We start from the raw sequence: 17,189 nt of genomic DNA, 5'->3' as shown, positions 1-17,189 counted from the left end.
TTCTAATTTACTAAATCTGTTTTCTGTCATCTTTGTTGGTTACTATTTTCTTTCTTTCTTTTTTTTTTTTCAATGCAGTTTATTCAGGAACCTTGAACAATCATCTGACCCTGGGGAAAGCCAGCCCACTTTAAATAGCCTCTGGGTAGCCAACCTCAGCATGCCACGTGGGCAATGCAGATAGGTCCACATACATGGAAGCAAGCCAGATCCTCAGCCTTAGCCAAATGTGGAATTGTTTGTGACAGAGAGCACTCACCATCGGGAAGGTGGAAGGCGGAAACCAGCTCCATCTTTAAGGCATAGCATTCCGCAGCTCTCTACAGTTCCCCCTTTTTGTTTTAGACGCATCAGGCAAGAGTAGAGGTCTGATCTCTGATATTAGAAATAAATTGGGACTTTGTACTGATGTTCATTTAGGTGTCATCCACCCAAAGAGCATCAGACCCGTCTAATACCTTTTTCTCAGAGGCGGGACCTGGGGCATCAACCCGCATGCAATCAGACATGCTCTTCTCTGGGTCCAAAGCGGCTGACCCTGAGTGCAGTGCTTAGCCTCGCATCCTGAGCGTAACATTTCAGCTTTTTATGGTAGCCAACCATGCTTGGGGAGACTGTCCTGCTTCAATGGCTGTAAAGGCCTGAATGGTCATGGCTGCATTACACTGTTGTGAGACTCTAATCTTGTATATATACTACAGGCAAACCAAGGTGACCAACACCAGAAGGCCTGTTAATGCTCCCATGCCTGCCCATTCCTTCAGATGATTCATGGCTGCAGCAATCCATGATGATAATCCTGTGGCTAGTCCTGCGTCCACTCTGGTAGAATTTACCATGACAATGGCCACTCTCAGCTGCTCCATCGTAGTATCGAATTCTCCAGTCCAATTACCTAAGTCACTAGCATACAACATGAGAATTTTCCCTGTGCTGCAAATCTGTCTAAACAATTGTCTAGCTATATTTTAGGTTACTATTTTCAATAGCTAAAACTTTGTTTTCAAATCTGGCTGTTCCTCTTGTGGTTTCTAATCTTTTCTTAAATGTAATTTTTTTAACTTTATATTTCTTGTTAATTAGTTCACTATACTTTCAGAATGTGTTGAAAGTGTCTAATACACTTACTAGAGGATGAGTATTTCATAAGAAGGTGCTACACTTTCCTTTTGTGTTTTTTCTTAATTATATGTCTGCCTTGGATTAGTGTGTTTCCAGACTCACGAGGATGTGGAAGACAAAAATGATACAGAGGAAACTTCAGAGACAGAATTGTTAGTAACAGAAAACCGTTCTAGCCAGAGAACCTTCGCATGCCCTTCTGCAGAGTCAGCCGCTTGCCCCTCCATGGACTGGAATATCACTTCTCCTGGTACTGTCCTTCATGTCTTAGCTGTGTATGCTCTCGTGTCGCATTAATGTCTTACTGAACTGTACCAGGGAGGGATATTAGCATGAAGGACTGGGAAGTAATTTTATAATAATCACTTCAGGGAAGAAAGATTTAAACATCCATTCACATAAAAATGTCATAAATACACTTTAAACCTTGTATTATACCTCTATAAAATTTTAGTATTAAATTGATAGCAATTATAATATTTGATTTTTATAAAAATTGAGTTAAAAATCCTAATTATTAGGATTTAAAATTTTAGTTTGTAAGAATACTATTGGTTATTTGTTTAAGCCCCTGCTGTGTACATTACTGTACATGTGTTTTTCACATGGTTCCTTTTTAAGGTTGACTGTGAGGGAGGAATTTCATTATTCTCATTCCAGAGTTGAGACTGAGATTTAGAAAGTTACAGTGCCACTGATTTCATGTGGAGAAACATGGTTATTATAAGTCATATGAATACTAGGTATAGTATTTCTTATGTAACTCTTGTAAACTGGATCTATTGACAAGTGTATTTAATGTCTGCGTGTAAGCTTGAAAAGAAATCATATCACTATTTTTTTAACAAAGTAAGTATTCTGGTGCCTTCAGTAGGAATCTCCTTCAGGGTAGCCTCTTGGACAGGTGTAGTACTTGCTTTTGTGGTCAGAATACCTTGGAGTTTTCTCTTCTGCAACTTCCATTTCTTAAAAAAAAGTTAATGGAAAATAACTGATTGACTGAAGTTGGATTTTTTTTTTTCCAAGACAGCGATTCCCTGTGCCTTGGCTGTCCTAGATTTACTTTGGAGACAAAGCTGGCCTTGAATTCACAGAGATTCACCTGCCTCTGCCTCCTGAGTGCTGGGATCAAAGATGTGTGCCACCTCGCCCGGTAACTGAGATTGGATTTTAATTTAAAAACAGTCCTACGATTCCCAGAAACATTGCTTATGCAGGAAGAAGATGGCAGACTGAGTGTGACTGCAGAATTAAAAATGAAGAATTGTGGTTAATGGAGAATTACACTGACTAATTCCGCTTAATCATTTCTTGAAGGTAGTCCCAAAGGAAGAATTTCAAAAATAGGGTTAGAATAACTACTTTAAAGTGTTCCTTATAGGGCTGGAGAGATGGCTCAGTGGTTAAGAGCACTGGCTGCTTTTCTAGAGGACCTGGTTTCAATTCCCAGCACCTACATGGCATCTCATTTCTGTAGCTTCAGTTCCAGGAGATTTGGCACCCTCATACAGACATACATGCAGGCAAAACACCACTGCCTATAAAATAAAAATAAATCAATCTTAGCTGGGAATCTCAGCACTTGGGAGATAGAGGCAGGTGGATCTCTGTGAGTTTGAAGCCAACCTGGTCTATAGAGTGTTCCAGGACAGCCAGGACTACACAGAGAAACCCTGTCTGGGGGGAGGAGGGACAGGGAATGGTCTTTAAATATAACACTTTTCTTCGCTCTGATAAAAGCCATCATCTACTACTTTTCTTACTGGTCACCTTTCAAACTGTGTTCAGGTTTAGAGGTACTGTTTGAGCAGTAAGTCTGCAGCCAGAACTTAATCCATAGACCAGTCTGGCCTTCAACTCATTGAATTGCACCCGAATCTGCCTCACAAATGCTGGGACCAAAGATATGAGCCACTATGCTCAGCTTAAAAGATGTCTCTTTAACACAACCAATCTTTCAGTTATATCTTTTTATCCTTTGAGAAAATAAGTAAAATAAGCAAGGTATTTTTCCTGTTGACCTCATCTTAGATTTATGCAAAGCATTTCACTTTCCCTTCTATTACTTGCTATTGAATTCACACTTGCTGAGCATGCTGACAGACACCTTTAATCTCAAGAGCTTGGGAGCAGGTGGATCACTGAGTTCAAGGCCAGTCTGGTCTACATAGTGAGTCCCAGGCTACCCAAGGCTACATAGAGAAACCCTGACTCAAAAAAAGAAATTCACATTTGCCCAGGCTATAAGCAGAAAGATCAGTCCTCACATTAAGGGGATGGGAATGGAATGTAGTTTAGTTGGTAGAGTGCTTAGCCTGGCATGCCCAAGGCTCCAGCATCAGCCACGTGTAACCCAGCTGCGGCAGTGCACAGCAGTGATCCCAGCACACACAGGAGATATATGCAGGCAGTCAGAAGTTCACGTCTTCCTCTGTACACAGAAAGTCTGGGACCAGTACGGGGATTAAGAAATCAAATAATATATGCATAAGAAAACCAAAATTATTCTATGTTGACACATATGCTTATATATGTTTTAGAGATAATTTAGACCAATATAATAAAATCTTAAAATTTTAAAGAAATGTTAGAACATTCTTCCTTTAGTAACTTGATTGTCTGAAAGAGTCACACATATAGATGCTTTGCTGAAAGATACATAATTAATGTTGGAAAAGTCTCAAAAATAATTCTCTGGGCTTTGTTCTTTCAAGAACATTGCTTCTGGATTAAAATTGTTTGTTTCCAGAGCACACTACTTTCAGGTTGTCAGGCATGTTCTCCATTATTCTGTGAATGTACTAAACAAAGAAGAGTTTATTTCCTGGTGTATTCTACATAGTATTTGAGACAGAAAAAATGTAATCTTAAAATGTAGATAATAGGGGCTGGAGAAATGGCTCAGTGATGAAGAGCATTTGCAGCTCTTTGCAAAGGACCTTGGGCTCCTATTCCTAGCACTCATGATGGTTTACAACTGCCTGTAAGTCTAGTTCCTGCCTGTCTGATGTCGCCTTCCGGCCTCCATGGGCACCAGGCATACATAGCGCACTTACATATATGCAGGCAAAATATTCATACACATAAAACAAAAATAATCTCTAAAAAATGTAGGTAGTAATTACTGCCATGTAGTATATATAAGGGAACACACACATACACACGGTAGTTTAGAGATTTAAAACCTGATTTCATTCTGGTTACATACTTTTAAAATCTGATTAAAATTGAAGTTAAAAAAGAATTGACCATGGGAATGGGGAAATGGCTCTATTCGTATAAGGCTTGCTTGCTTTGCAAGCATGCTAGTTTGGCTCTGTAGTGCGTACATAAAAAGCTGGGCTCAGCTGGGCTGGACAGCAGGAATGAGAGGATTCCTGGGGCTTGCTGGCTATCTGTAGTCAAATCACCCAGCTTCAGCTTCAGTAAGAAACCTTGTCTCAAAAAGTAAGGTGGATCTGCTCAGATGTGGCTGATTGGCAGCTCAGTCTCCATGTGGATCTCTGAGTGAGGAGATCAAGGGCTGCCTCTATTATGAACTCAGTTGACTGCTCTCTGATCACTCGCCCCTAATGATGCAGCCTTGGCAGGCCATGGAGGAAGAGGATCCAGGCAGTCCTGATGAGACTTAAAAAGCTATGGGCAGATGGCAATAGTGGAGAACTCCCCCTTTCAGTGGACTAGGGGAACGGGAAGAGGGAGGGAGGGTGAGACTGGGGGAGCTGAGGGAGGAGGCTTCAATCGGGATATATAATGAAAAAGTTGTGAAGAAAAATGAAAACTTAAGAAAGTAAGGTGGAGATGATAGAAGGCACTTGATGTTGACCTCTTCCCGCCACACATGCACACATACGTGCATGTGCCTATACACACATCACAACATGCAAAAATGTGCCCTACGTGGCAGCATTTGTGTTTTTGTGGGGCTTTGTTTGTTTTTATGTGTGTGTGTTTGGTTTTGGGGCTTTGTTTTGTTTTGTTTTGTTTGTGTTGTTGTTGTTATTTGAGACAGGGTTTCTCTGTGTAGAATTGGCTGTCCTGGACCCCCTTTATAGCTCAGGATGGTCTCAAACTCAGAGATCCACCTGCTTCTGCCTCCCAAGTGCTGGGGTTACAGGCACGCACCACCATGCCCGGCTTGTCCAAGTTTTGAAAATATTTTTTGTTGAAAAAATTTTTATATAGTATATTCTGATCATTGACTTTCATCATTGTATTAACAATAATGTTTCTTTTTCTAAGGTGTGAATAACAGCAGTGAATTATTTGAAAGGTAAATCTTAAGAGTTCACTATTTTAAATTTGTATGTTAATATTTGTTATGGAAATTTTGCTGCTTTTATGGTGTGAACTTGTATATTACATGTTTTGTAGTTTAAAGAAATACTACAGGGAACTGGGGGATGTTAACATTGTATTTCTTTGCTGTTCTAATACAAGTAAGTAGACTATACTGATTACATTTTTTTTTACATTTTTTTATTTTTGTGTTTAAGCTACAACAGCTACAATCCATAATTCCTTATAATGAGACATAGCAATGCCATGTGACCTTCTATGAGGATAGCATCACTATTATGCTCTTCTTGCCCAAAGACAGCATGGCTTGACCATCAACAGAATGGAGGCATACCAAAGAATGTTATTTATTTATTTATTATGTCTACAGTATTCTGCCTGCATGTGTGTCAGCAGGTCAGAAGGCACCAGATCTCATTATAGATGGTTTTGAGCCAACATGTGGTTGCTAGGAATTGAACTCAGGACCTCTGCAAGAACAACCAGTGCTCTTAACCTCTGAGCCATCTCTCTAGGCCTCCAAGGAATGTTTTATAAAATGATCTGCTAAGATTTCTCAAAAGCATCAAGGTCATGAAAATACAAAGGTAGAAATTGTTTTAGATTTGAGAGGACAGATGTCAAGACAACTATACCAATATCAAAGTGGACTCTGGATGGAAAAAGGACATTAGTGGAATGATTAGAAAACTATGAACATAATCTATAAATTAATGATAGGTCAATCCCCAATTTTGATATATAATGAAGATTATGTCAGGTAATTGAATAAACTGAATAAGGGTATATTAGAGTTTTGCTACTTAAAATTTTTTTTTATATGTATGAATGTTTTGCCTACATGTTTGTCTATGTCCCAGGTGAGTGCCATGTGCTCATGGAAGCCAGAAAGAGCCATCAGATCCTGGGCTTGGAGTTCTAGTGGGTTGTGAGCCACCATGCGTATGCTGGGACTTGAACCCAGCCAGTGCTCTTAACTGTGGAGCCATCTTTCCAGCCCAAGTTCTGTTACTGTGTTGTTGTTGTTCAGTGTGTTTTTGTGGGTATATGCCATGAGTGCAGGTGCCCACAGAGGCCACAGGCCTTGCATCCCTGGAACCTGCATTTGGAACAGTGAGTGCCCTAACCACTGAGCCATTTCTGCAGCCCATTTTGCTGCTTTCTTAAAAGTCTGGAGCTATTTCAGATGAACTGTGAAAAATTCTTCATCTGGAAGTAGAGCTCATTTTCAGAGAGCATCAATGAAATCATTGTAAAATAATTTTATTGAAAATAAAATTAAAAATGGATATCTGTTCCTCATTTGTGCTCTAGGAATACAGTGTTACATACTCATTTCTGTGGTTAAGTCACAGATACAAACTTATATTCTTTTTTTTTTAAGATTTATTTATTATGTATATAGTACTCTGCTTGCATGTATGCCTACAAACCAGAAGAGGGTACCAGATCTCATGATAGATGGTTATGAGCCACCATGTGGTTGCTAGGAATTGATCTCAGTATGTTTGGAAGAGCAGACAGTGCTCTTAACTGCTGAGCCATCTCTCCAGCCCCAAACTTATTTTCTTGAAATTATATTTCCAAGTGTTTCAGAAGATCAACTCCAGGTAACTGGATTGACTGATATTGCTGACATCATTGATGACCTTATAACTAACAGTGGAGTTTCCAGCAAAGAGCTTGGCTTAACAGAATATCAAGCTCGAAATATATGCAGGTAATCAATGAAAGTGCATATGTGCTAAGCATGGGACCATAGATCTTGTGTGTTTATATATGTCTGTGTATGTCTCTGAATGTGTGCGTGCGTGCATGTTATGTGTAGACTCTTAATCTACTTAAAACAATGCTGGTTCAAGAATACTTAAATTTGCTAGATTTTTTTTAGTTTTATGAAACAGATTTGAGGCTCAAAATCAATGTTCCTCATAAAGTGCTTTTGTGATTTGTATGTGTCACTCTCTTGTGTAACAGCATACTCACTATTTAACTCTGTACATCTGTGTTATGGGAGCTTTCACCTGGACATTCTGCACTAAATATGCAATGAGTTCTGTTTCCTTTATTGTAAATACTAACCCTTAGGTGCATTGATAATAGCATTTCTGTGGAACATAAGAGGTCATTTTCCTCGCATTCTTCTCTAGATGGAATCAAGGCTGACTGTCCCATTCATGCTTTCCTTAATTATATATGTATTTCCAGGCTTGCTTATTGAAAATATGTAAGCCTATCAGGTGTGGTGGCATAAGATACCAGGGAGGTGGAAGCAGGAGGGTGTCAGGTTTGAGGCCAACCTGGGCTATAGAGAGAGACTGTCACAAAGTAGAATTTAACTTAAAGATTGAGTAGATTTTTTAAAATTTTCTCTTATTTTGTGTACATTAGTGTTTTACATGGATGTATGTCTATGAGGATTTTGGAGCCCTTGGAACAGGTATTACAGACAGTTGTGAGCTGTCAAGTGAGGACCAGGAATTGAACTTGGGTCCTCTGGAAGGGCAGTCAGTGCTCTTAACCACTGAAGTCATCTCTCCAGCCCTGATTCAGGAGAACTGGATTTCTGCATTCAATCCCATTATTAACTTATTGAAAGTGCAGTGCATTACAATCAAACTCAAAAAAGATGGTACCCGAAAATAGAACACAAAAAAGTACTTAAAATTAAAAATTATGTGTGTGTCAGGGGGTGGGACATGTGCACATAGGTGCCCCTGGGGATTGAGTTGTAGATGGTTGTGAGTCACTTGACCTAGGTGTTGTGAGCCAAACTTGCCTCCTCTGCATGATCAGAGATGGTTGACTAAAGAGCATAAGGTTTGGTGCCCTTCAAAGTGTTACAGTATTCTTCCAGAGCAAGAGTATTTGACATTTTTCTTCTGCAGTTCATTGAAGAGCCAATGATCCTTGCTTATTTTTCAGAATTCAGCATCCTTCTGGCAGATGCCCCCAAAGAACTGAAAAGGAGAAAAAAGAGATCAAAATCTGGATGAAAAGAAAACGAAAAGAGAGAATGGCAGAGTACTTAAATCAGCTGGCCGAAAAGAGGGGCCAGGAACGTGATCCTTTCTGCCCCAGAAGCAGCCCAGTAAGTCTGTAGTATCCCAGGAAAGGAGTTCTCACTGGGATTTTTTTTTTTTCTGGCAAATAGTCAGGAAAAAGAATAATGTAATTTGGATGCTTTTTTATTGAGCACATAGTCAGGAAAATGTTAATCAGTTTTCTGAGCAAAACATGTTAGGATATTGTGCAAACTGTGTTATATTTAATGATTTTAAATATATTTTTTCTAGCTGGGTACAGTGGTGCACACCTATAATCCCAGCACTCAGAGAGGCAGAGGCAGGCAGATCTCTGTGAGTTGGAGGCCAGCCTGGTCTACAAAGGATGTCCAGGACAGCAAGGGCAACACAGAGAAACTCTGTCTCGAAAAACCCTAAACAAACAAACAAACAAACACAAATATTTCTCTATCAGGTTAATTAAGGCTCTGTCATTTTAAACAAACAAGGAGGTTGAATGGGTGGCTTCTTTCATTTTCAGTGGGGCTCATTGGTAGCTGAACCAGCCATGTTCATATTAAAACCATTCTTGAAATTTAGTTTTTGGGGCTGGAGAAATGGCTCAGTGATCAATGCAAGGACTGCTCTTGCAGAGAACTCAACATTTGGTTGTCAGCACCCATGTCAGGTAGATCACGAGCGCCTGTAACTCAGCTCCAGGGTACTCCTTGGGCACCTACACTCAGTGTGCCCATTCACACAAACACATATACGTCATACGTATATGTAAGTGATCTACAAAGAATACTTTATTTTTATTTTTATTTTTGGTGACATGGTCCCTTACTGGCCTAGAACTCTGTAGACCAAGCTGGCCTCAAACTTACGGGCTCTGACTAGCCAAGTGTTTAATGTTGATTCCCACAAATTATCTTCTGATCTCCATACACATAACATGGTATGTAAATATTTACACATAGATACATATAGTAAAATGCAGAAGTGTGTGTGTGGGAAGTGTGTATTTCACTTACTTGACTCTGGGGGAAAGCCTGCTGCTAATGTGACACTTTTAAAAATTATTTTATGTGAGTGACCATTTGTCTCCATATATGTCTGTGTATCATGTGCCTACCCGGTACCTATTTGAGGCCAGAAGAGAGGACATTGGAGTTATTGATGGTTGAAAGCTGTCATGTGGGAACCTGGATTTTCTAGAGGAGCAGTCAATGCTCTTAATCGCTAAGCCATCTCCACCCTACGTAACTCTTTGTTAATGACCTTTGCAGACACAATTGAAACTTTTAAGTCTATTCACGTATGTAATCAGAATCTTGATGTGTATAGGGATATATGTGTGTGTGTAGATGTAGATTTTCTCCCTCCGACTTAAAGATGGGTTTAGCATCACATTCAGTATAAGGACAACTTCTGAGAGTCAGTTTTCTCTTTCTATCATATAGGTCAGAAATCAAACTTGGGTCTTTACTTGCTAAGCCATCTTGCTAGCCCTAATGAATTTTGAAAATAAATAATAATGAACTCATTGCTCTAGGTTTTAGAAATAAGGTCTCTGTTTAGTCCAGGATAACATTCAATTCAGGATCTTCCTGCCTCAGCCATCTAAGTGCTAGTTTCATGGTGTTTTAATATAAGATTACATTTTACACTAAGAGGAAAACTTTCTCAAATATGACAGTTCTTTTTGCACCTTTGTAAATACCAAAATAATGTCTAGTCCCTTAATTGTTTGGACTGAGCAATAATGAACTAACTGGATGTTTCCTATGCAGTTTTATATGACTTCAAGGCAGATCAGGCAAAGACAAAAGATGAAACATGAGAAGGATAGGTAAGTCCAGAAGCCGTGCCCTCAAACATGCTCTCTTACTTGCTTGAGCCTTGGAATCACATCATAGTTTTCTGTTAATAAATAGAATGAGAGATAGCATTTTAAGAAAAGATGCTTAGGAATGTGCTTCTAAATATTACTTGAATTAATTACTCTTCAGTTTGTGTGACTTTTATTTCTGCTGCCCTCCTATACCCAATCTGTGTGTGTCTGAAATACCTCAAAAGCCAAAAAAAATGTACTAGCACATTTATTTTGTTATCATCATCATTTTGGTTCTTTGAACCAGGGTGTCATTATATGCCAAAGGCTGGCCTCAAAGTAGCCATCTTCCTGTTTCAGGCTCCCAGATACAGAGTTCATAAAGTGTGTGCCATGACAGCTCTCTCTAATGGACATAGTAATAGAATACACTGTGCTGTCCAGTGATTGAGAAATGTGATGTGCCAGAGGATTTGTAAAGCATGTGCTCCCTCTACAAATGGACAGGAAAGTGACTAAGAGAATGACATTAGCTCCTATCTACAGGTTGCTGCTGTCTAACCACTATAGTCAGCGGATCTCAGAAGCATACTGTCTGATGAATGAACTGCTCTCTGACTCGGTACAGCTAGCAGCACCTGCAGAGAAGCCCTTTCCTAGCAGACCACACACTGCTCAGCATTGCAGACAGCGACATCGCGCTTCTCCAAGAAGGTAAATAAGACAAAGTTTGGCCTATCACTTAGCAAAATAATTTCAGGATCCATAAACAATATAGCACTGAGGTTTGTTTTGAGACAGGGTCTCCTGTATCCCAGGTTGGCCTTGAAATTGAGGTGTAGTCAGTGATGACTTTGAACATCTGATCCTCCTGTCTCTACCTCCCTCCCAATGGCTAGGATTACACACCCTGTTTATGCAGTGCCGGGTATTAAACACAGAGCTTTATACTTGTAAAACACACACGCTACCCACTAAGCTGCACCCCCAACCCCAAATGTACATAGCACTTTTGTGTGACAAGTTTGGTGTATCTTCACATATGCCAACTGGAGATTAGCTCCATAATTATAAAGTCTTACAAATGGATAGAATTACCAAGGAAAAGACAAAAATTTATTAATGTATTAAATTTCTAAATAAGCTACAACAAAGCATTTTCCAATATGTGAAACAGGACATTTTATATCAGTCATTTCTTTAGTTTCTATGAAGATTTGCTTCTGTAAATTTGCCTCTTAATCCCTCCCCCCTCCACCTGCTGTTTTCATTCAGCCCTCCCTCACCATCAACACATCTTTCTCCCACCCTGTCCAGTTAGGCTCATATAGCTGCAGGTGTTATTGCAGTTCACTTACATTAACCATCTGCAGTGGCTTTAGATAAGAATCCCTTAGGCAAGAGTTAAAGTGAAGAATGCTGCTAATGGCCCAGATGTAAATGTTCTTACATGCGGCCCAGAAACATACAGATGTTAGTGATTCATATAGTTCTTATTCACAATATCAACATTTTCTTCAATAGAAGTGGGTAGATGTTACTAAAATTTTCTTTGGAAAATCATAATACTTGAGTGTTGACATACAAAGAGTAATGTTTTATGTGCAAGGTTATACTGCAGTGCGGCATAAGCACTGTTGTTATTTGGAGATTTTAAAATTTTCATAATCATGTGATTTCTACCTCAGAGAGAATGCACATGGGCAGAATTTCCCAATAAATGCACCTGGAAGAGGCAGACATATTTCCAGATCAACAGCTCACCATAAGGGGAAACCCTTGAGGCAGCCCCGAGGCTTGTCTCAGCTTCGAGGTAAGACCTGAACTCCCTTGTTTTTCATGATTTGCCTGTGTTCCTTGTAGTCTCTAAAGTGCCATAAAAATCACAGTAAAAAGAAACTGATTCCAAGAGAAAGCATGGTATTGAGAAACATTTAGGTAGTCCAGGATTTTGTTCTATTAGTTTGAAATGGTAGTTCTGCTACTTTACTGTTCCCAGTGCTACGATTACCAGCCTGAGCTACCATGCTGGGCTCGTGACTTCTTGATGGCTAGGGAAAAGGTCTTGGACACCTCTTTAGATTTGTCCCGTCTCATGCCTCTGCTGTTACCTTTTATTATGACTGTGGCTGTCATCCCTCTGTGCTTTGGTCCACCGCAACCCGCTCCTGCAGCAGCTCACACACCAATACAAACACTTCCAAACCCTCTCCACAGCTTCAGGCCACAGGAAGATCACAATTTCCCTGCTTTGTAATGGTTGGTTTCTCATCCATAGTCCAGGCTTTTTGTACTCTGTTCCTTAGTTGATATCCTCCCATACACCTTGAGTGTCTTTGAAGACTTCGTCACCCTTCTAAATAGCTAGGATTATAGACTCATGATTTGCACATGGTTTAGGCACCCATATTCTTAATCCTTTAGGTGTTCAAGTTTTAAAGTTATTTCCTCATTTATGAATGGAAGTTAATGCTTAACTTGCATAGTTGCTATGAAGATGGCAGTACTTAGTCACACATTTCACAGTCCGTGTTAGACTAAATCTTTGACTATACTATACTTTCTTCCTCATCTTGTATTGCCCCTTACTTAAAATGAACAAATGATATACTTGAATAAACTAAGTGAAAAATGGTTGTTTAGCTTTTTTTCCTGAAAAAATAATTATATGTTAACAGATTTTTTTGGTTTTTTGGAGACAGGGTTTCTCTGTAGCCTTAGCTAGCCTGGACTTGCTTTGTAGGCCAGGCTGGCCTTGAACTCAAGAGATCCACCTGCCTCTACTTCTCCTAGTGCTGGGATCACAGGTGTATGCCATCGTGCCCATTAACAGGAAGGCATTACAGGATGTATACCCTGTCAGACAGCTGTTATTTTGTTTCAAAAGAAGGTCTAGGTTTTAGACTCTTCCAATTCTGCTACCTACTTTGGGCTTTCAGGTATATTATTAAAACCTGATTTTCAAACCTGACATGAAGGCATACACTCAGTCCTGGCACTTGGAAATAGAACATGGAAGGATCGGTAGTTCAAGGCCATGCTTGACTTACACAGTGAGCTTCAGGCCAGGCTGGACAACTTGAGACCCTTGTCTCTAAAATATAAATAATAAGCCAGGTGTGGTGATGCACGCCTTTAGTCCCAGTACTCCTTAGGCAGGTGGATCTTTGTGAGTTCTAGGTCAGCCTGGTCTACAGAGTGAGTTTCAAGACAGCCACGCCTACACACAGAGAAACCGTGTTTCAACAGACAGACAAATGTACATACATATATGTACTTTATGTGTGTATAAAAATGTAAACTATGTTTACTAATATGTAAACTAAATATGTAATACATATTTATAAATAACAAAGCCCTCTGGATGAGGTATACATGGAAGTCCCACCTACTTAAGAGATTAAGGCAAGAGGAACACGTGAGCCTGGGAGTTCAAGATCAGCCTAGGCAACATACTGGGAGCCTATCTCAATAAATAGACAGGTTAATAAATTACTTTTAAAACCATTTGCTGGCAAGATGGCTTAGCAGATAAAGGTACCTCCTGCAAAGCCCATGAACTAAATTCAATCCGAGGAGCCTGGGTAAAGATGAAGAAGAGACCTGGTTCCTGCAAGTTGTTTTTGACATGTTATGTCAGGAGCTCTTCCACCCATATAATGTTTTTCAAATGTCTCTATCATAAAGTTGCTGGGTATTTGAAGTACAGCATAAAGCTTGTATGTGTTGAGGAGTTTTGCTGAATGGGTGGCTTCAGCCACTTTTGCCATAGACGCAGCGGGTAGCAAAGGATGAGTAATTGTCACCTGGTGAAATGGTATTTTATTGCACCATAGTACTAGCCCATTTTATCATGAGTAGTGTATGTTTTTTCCTGAGTGACCATTTTACTATGTGTGTATATAGCTCCATAATCAATGTAAAATTTATCATAAAAAATTAAAAGCTTTGATCACCCTGGAGGTAGGAAAACTGCACTGTGAAAAATTTTACACACTGTTTCACAGAAATGCATATTATCTCATGATTGGGTAGGCCAAATAAATCCTGGAGAAAGGCATGGTCCAGAGAAGTCATTAGGGGTAAAATCAGGGTCAAAGACAGCTAGCTTCTCACTGTCTGTGGCCATTTAGTTCAGTGGTTCTCAACCTGGCAGTTGTGACCCTCTCACAGGGGTCAGCTAAGACCATTTGGGAAACACAGATATTTACACTATGATTCATAATTGTAGCAAAATTACAGTTATGAAGTAGCAACGAAATAATTTTATGGTAGGGTCACCACACAGGAGGACCTGTACTAAGGTGCCACAGAGTGGGGAAGGTCGAGAAGCCCTGATTTAGATCATCTTTCTTGATGTCAATAATTGTGTTTATTTCACCAAACAAGGCCTTCTGTAGTGTCTAGATAACAAGTTAACTGTGGCAAACGTGGTGTGGGATTGCTTGGTGGTGGTCTCCAACTGTATCCTGAGCACGTGAGAGAATGGTCTGGCTGCACACCTTCCTTTGTTTCTGTCTTGGAGACATGTCCTCGAATGTTGGTGGTGGTTATTGTTGTTGTTCTTTCTTCTTCTCTTCCCTTCCTTTCTTGCTTCCTTTTGTTCCTTGTTTCTTTGGTTCCTGTTGTTGTTTTGAGACAGGATCTCCTCACTAGCTGTTTTTGCTCTAAAGATGAAGTCACCGTTACTTTCAAATCAAGAGAGATGGTGAGAATTCAGTGGCCATGTCACATATTGCTGGAAGTCTGCAGTTAGCTAGCCTTGGCCAAACCTTATGGCTTGAAAATTTGGTAACAGATGCGAGCTTAGCAGTAAGGTCACAGTTCATACACAAATGAGTGTCTCAGTCAGTTCTGATGTGTGTTGTTTTCCCTCTACAGGTTCTAGTACTGTGTGTCAGAGCCTGCAGCACATGAAAAGCCATGGGGCTGTTGGGACAGCTCCTCCAGTGAAGCAGGTGTGCACAGAGCATGAGAGAGAAGAGATGGTGGTGAGTCCCTGGATGCTGCCTCCAGAAATCCACCAGCTTCTTCATGACAGGCCCAGGTCCCATCTACAGGTTAGTGTTCTTGTAAGATTGAAAATAATCATTTCTTAGGTCATTTTGAAATTCTCTTTTTTTTCTTTGTGTGTATGTATGTTTTGTTTGAGACAGTTTTGTATCCTCTGGTGGGTTTTGTTTTTCTTTGAACTCAATGATAAATTTTCAACATTTTCTAGTACCTTCCTTCCTCTCCCAAAATAAGTATCCTGGTTCCTCTGTTGTCTTATCTGATTTCTAGACCTTCTGTGTATCTGACTGCACTATTTCATGGAGTCTTTTAATCTTCCCCCTATGTTGGATACTCCCACCTTTCTGTTTGTTCTTAGTTATGTGTGCATCTGAGTGTGTGTGCTTGCATACGTGTGGTGTCCATGCACATACCGCTCCTCTGTTCCCTTGAGACAGTTTTTTACTGAATCTGGAGCTCACTTTTTCTGGCCTATTGGCCAGGAAGTCACCCCATGGCCATCCTGTCTCTGCTGGAGTTAAAAGTACATACAGCCACTTACAGTCTTTCTCCACGGGTACTGGATCTAAACGCAGCCTCACACTTGAGCAGCAAGCAGTCTTCCTGTTGGGCTGTCTCTAGCCCTGGTGTACTACCCCCATCCCCTCTGAGAAGTCCAGACTAGCTTCAAACATGATGGAAACTTGACACTACCTTGAACTTTTGAGCCTCCTGCCTCCATTTCTAGAGTGCTAGAATTAGAAGCACGCCTACTATGCCCAGTTCCTAGGGTTTCAGATATTCAGCCTAGTAATCTAGTATTTGGTTGTCAGAATTCTCAACTTAGTTAAGTACAAAGAACAGATTACTGTACTACAGGTACCAAAACCCATCCTGACTGCTCATCAGATCTGATGCCCACAGCTGTGTCTGCGTGCAGATCTGCTTGGCAACTACCACCCAGGTTCCCACATCCCCTGTACCTCTTTGATGACCACAGCTGTTTTTCCAATTGCACAGGAGATGTCACCAGCTGAAGAGGAAGAGCCTGAGCCCTCTTTTTTGGTGAGTGGCATGGACAGCGTGTCTGAGAGCACTGGCAGCATCCTCAGCAAACTTGACTGGAAAGCCGTTGAAGACATGGTGGCCAGCGTAGAGGAGAAAAACCCTTCTGTCCACTGGGCCTTGGACTCCTAGTACCTTCATAGTGTTCTCTTTGCTATCCAGGAACTGGCCAGCGTCTCACTGATGTGGTCTTGAGAATTTTGTCGGTCTAAGTCTGTGAAACACTCAAAGAAATAATGAGAATTTACATTTTGAAGCTATAGGGATCTTTGGGTTAAAATTAACCATTCCAAGACGGAAAAGAAATGTTTCAGTAATATTGCCTTTATGGGGAAAGGTTGTTTAGCTAGAGAAAAGTATTATGTTTTTGCATATGATTCATTTTTAAATATAATTTAAACAATACACACATGTCAAACCAGGTTTTCAGAATATTTAAATTACTTTGAATAAAAAAAAAAAAAAAGCCCAAAAACTTATATCTGCTTCCTCCTTTACTATCCTCTGTGCTTCCAGAAACTCCTTATAATGTGGACCTGACGGGGACTTCCTGTCACTGAGGAGAAACTCAAGTCTGCTCTTCAAAACTTAGTTTAAAAATCTGCAGTTGAGCTGAGCAGGGTCTGGCCAAGGAGTAACTTCCATCCAGGCCAGATCTTTGTCTTGTGCTCTGGCCTGGTATGTTGCAGGGGAAGAGGGGACATGGATGGAGAGGGCATGAAAATCCTGGTTAGTCAACAGGCTAACTGTTAGTTTGTGTGTGTGCACACCACAGCCCATGCGAGGTGGTCACAGAAACTTGTAGGAGTTAGTTCTCTGTGCCTTGTGGGTCCCAAGGCCTTGATTTTGAGTCAGGCTTGGTAGCAAACACC

General features: G+C 40.3%; 1 protein-coding gene across 5 annotated transcripts in view; it reads left to right on the top strand.

Moving 5' to 3' along the window:
• The window catches only part of Cplane1 (ciliogenesis and planar polarity effector complex subunit 1), an 82,536-nt gene extending 65,728 nt beyond the window's left edge, over positions 1-16,808 (top strand). For all 5 annotated transcript variants that reach the window (XM_060380494.1, XM_060380496.1, XM_060380495.1 and 2 more), the window contains 9 exons: positions 1,208-1,372; positions 5,365-5,395; positions 7,010-7,141; positions 8,347-8,512; positions 10,220-10,278; positions 10,807-10,974; positions 11,949-12,073; positions 15,142-15,320; positions 16,273-16,808. In XM_060380494.1, coding sequence (XP_060236477.1) covers positions 1,208-1,372; positions 5,365-5,395; positions 7,010-7,141; positions 8,347-8,512; positions 10,220-10,278; positions 10,807-10,974; positions 11,949-12,073; positions 15,142-15,320; positions 16,273-16,449 — 1,202 coding nt within the window. In that variant the 3' untranslated portion in view covers positions 16,450-16,808. The remainder of the gene's footprint in view (positions 1-1,207; positions 1,373-5,364; positions 5,396-7,009; positions 7,142-8,346; positions 8,513-10,219; positions 10,279-10,806; positions 10,975-11,948; positions 12,074-15,141; positions 15,321-16,272) is intronic.
• The last annotated feature ends 381 nt before the right edge of the window (positions 16,809-17,189 follow it).

This window comes from Meriones unguiculatus, chromosome 3, assembly GCF_030254825.1.
Source record: "Meriones unguiculatus strain TT.TT164.6M chromosome 3, Bangor_MerUng_6.1, whole genome shotgun sequence".
NCBI lineage: Eukaryota > Metazoa > Chordata > Mammalia > Rodentia > Muridae > Meriones > Meriones unguiculatus.
Note: the sequence above shows the minus strand (reverse complement) of the source record. Positions and strands in the feature narration are given on the sequence as shown.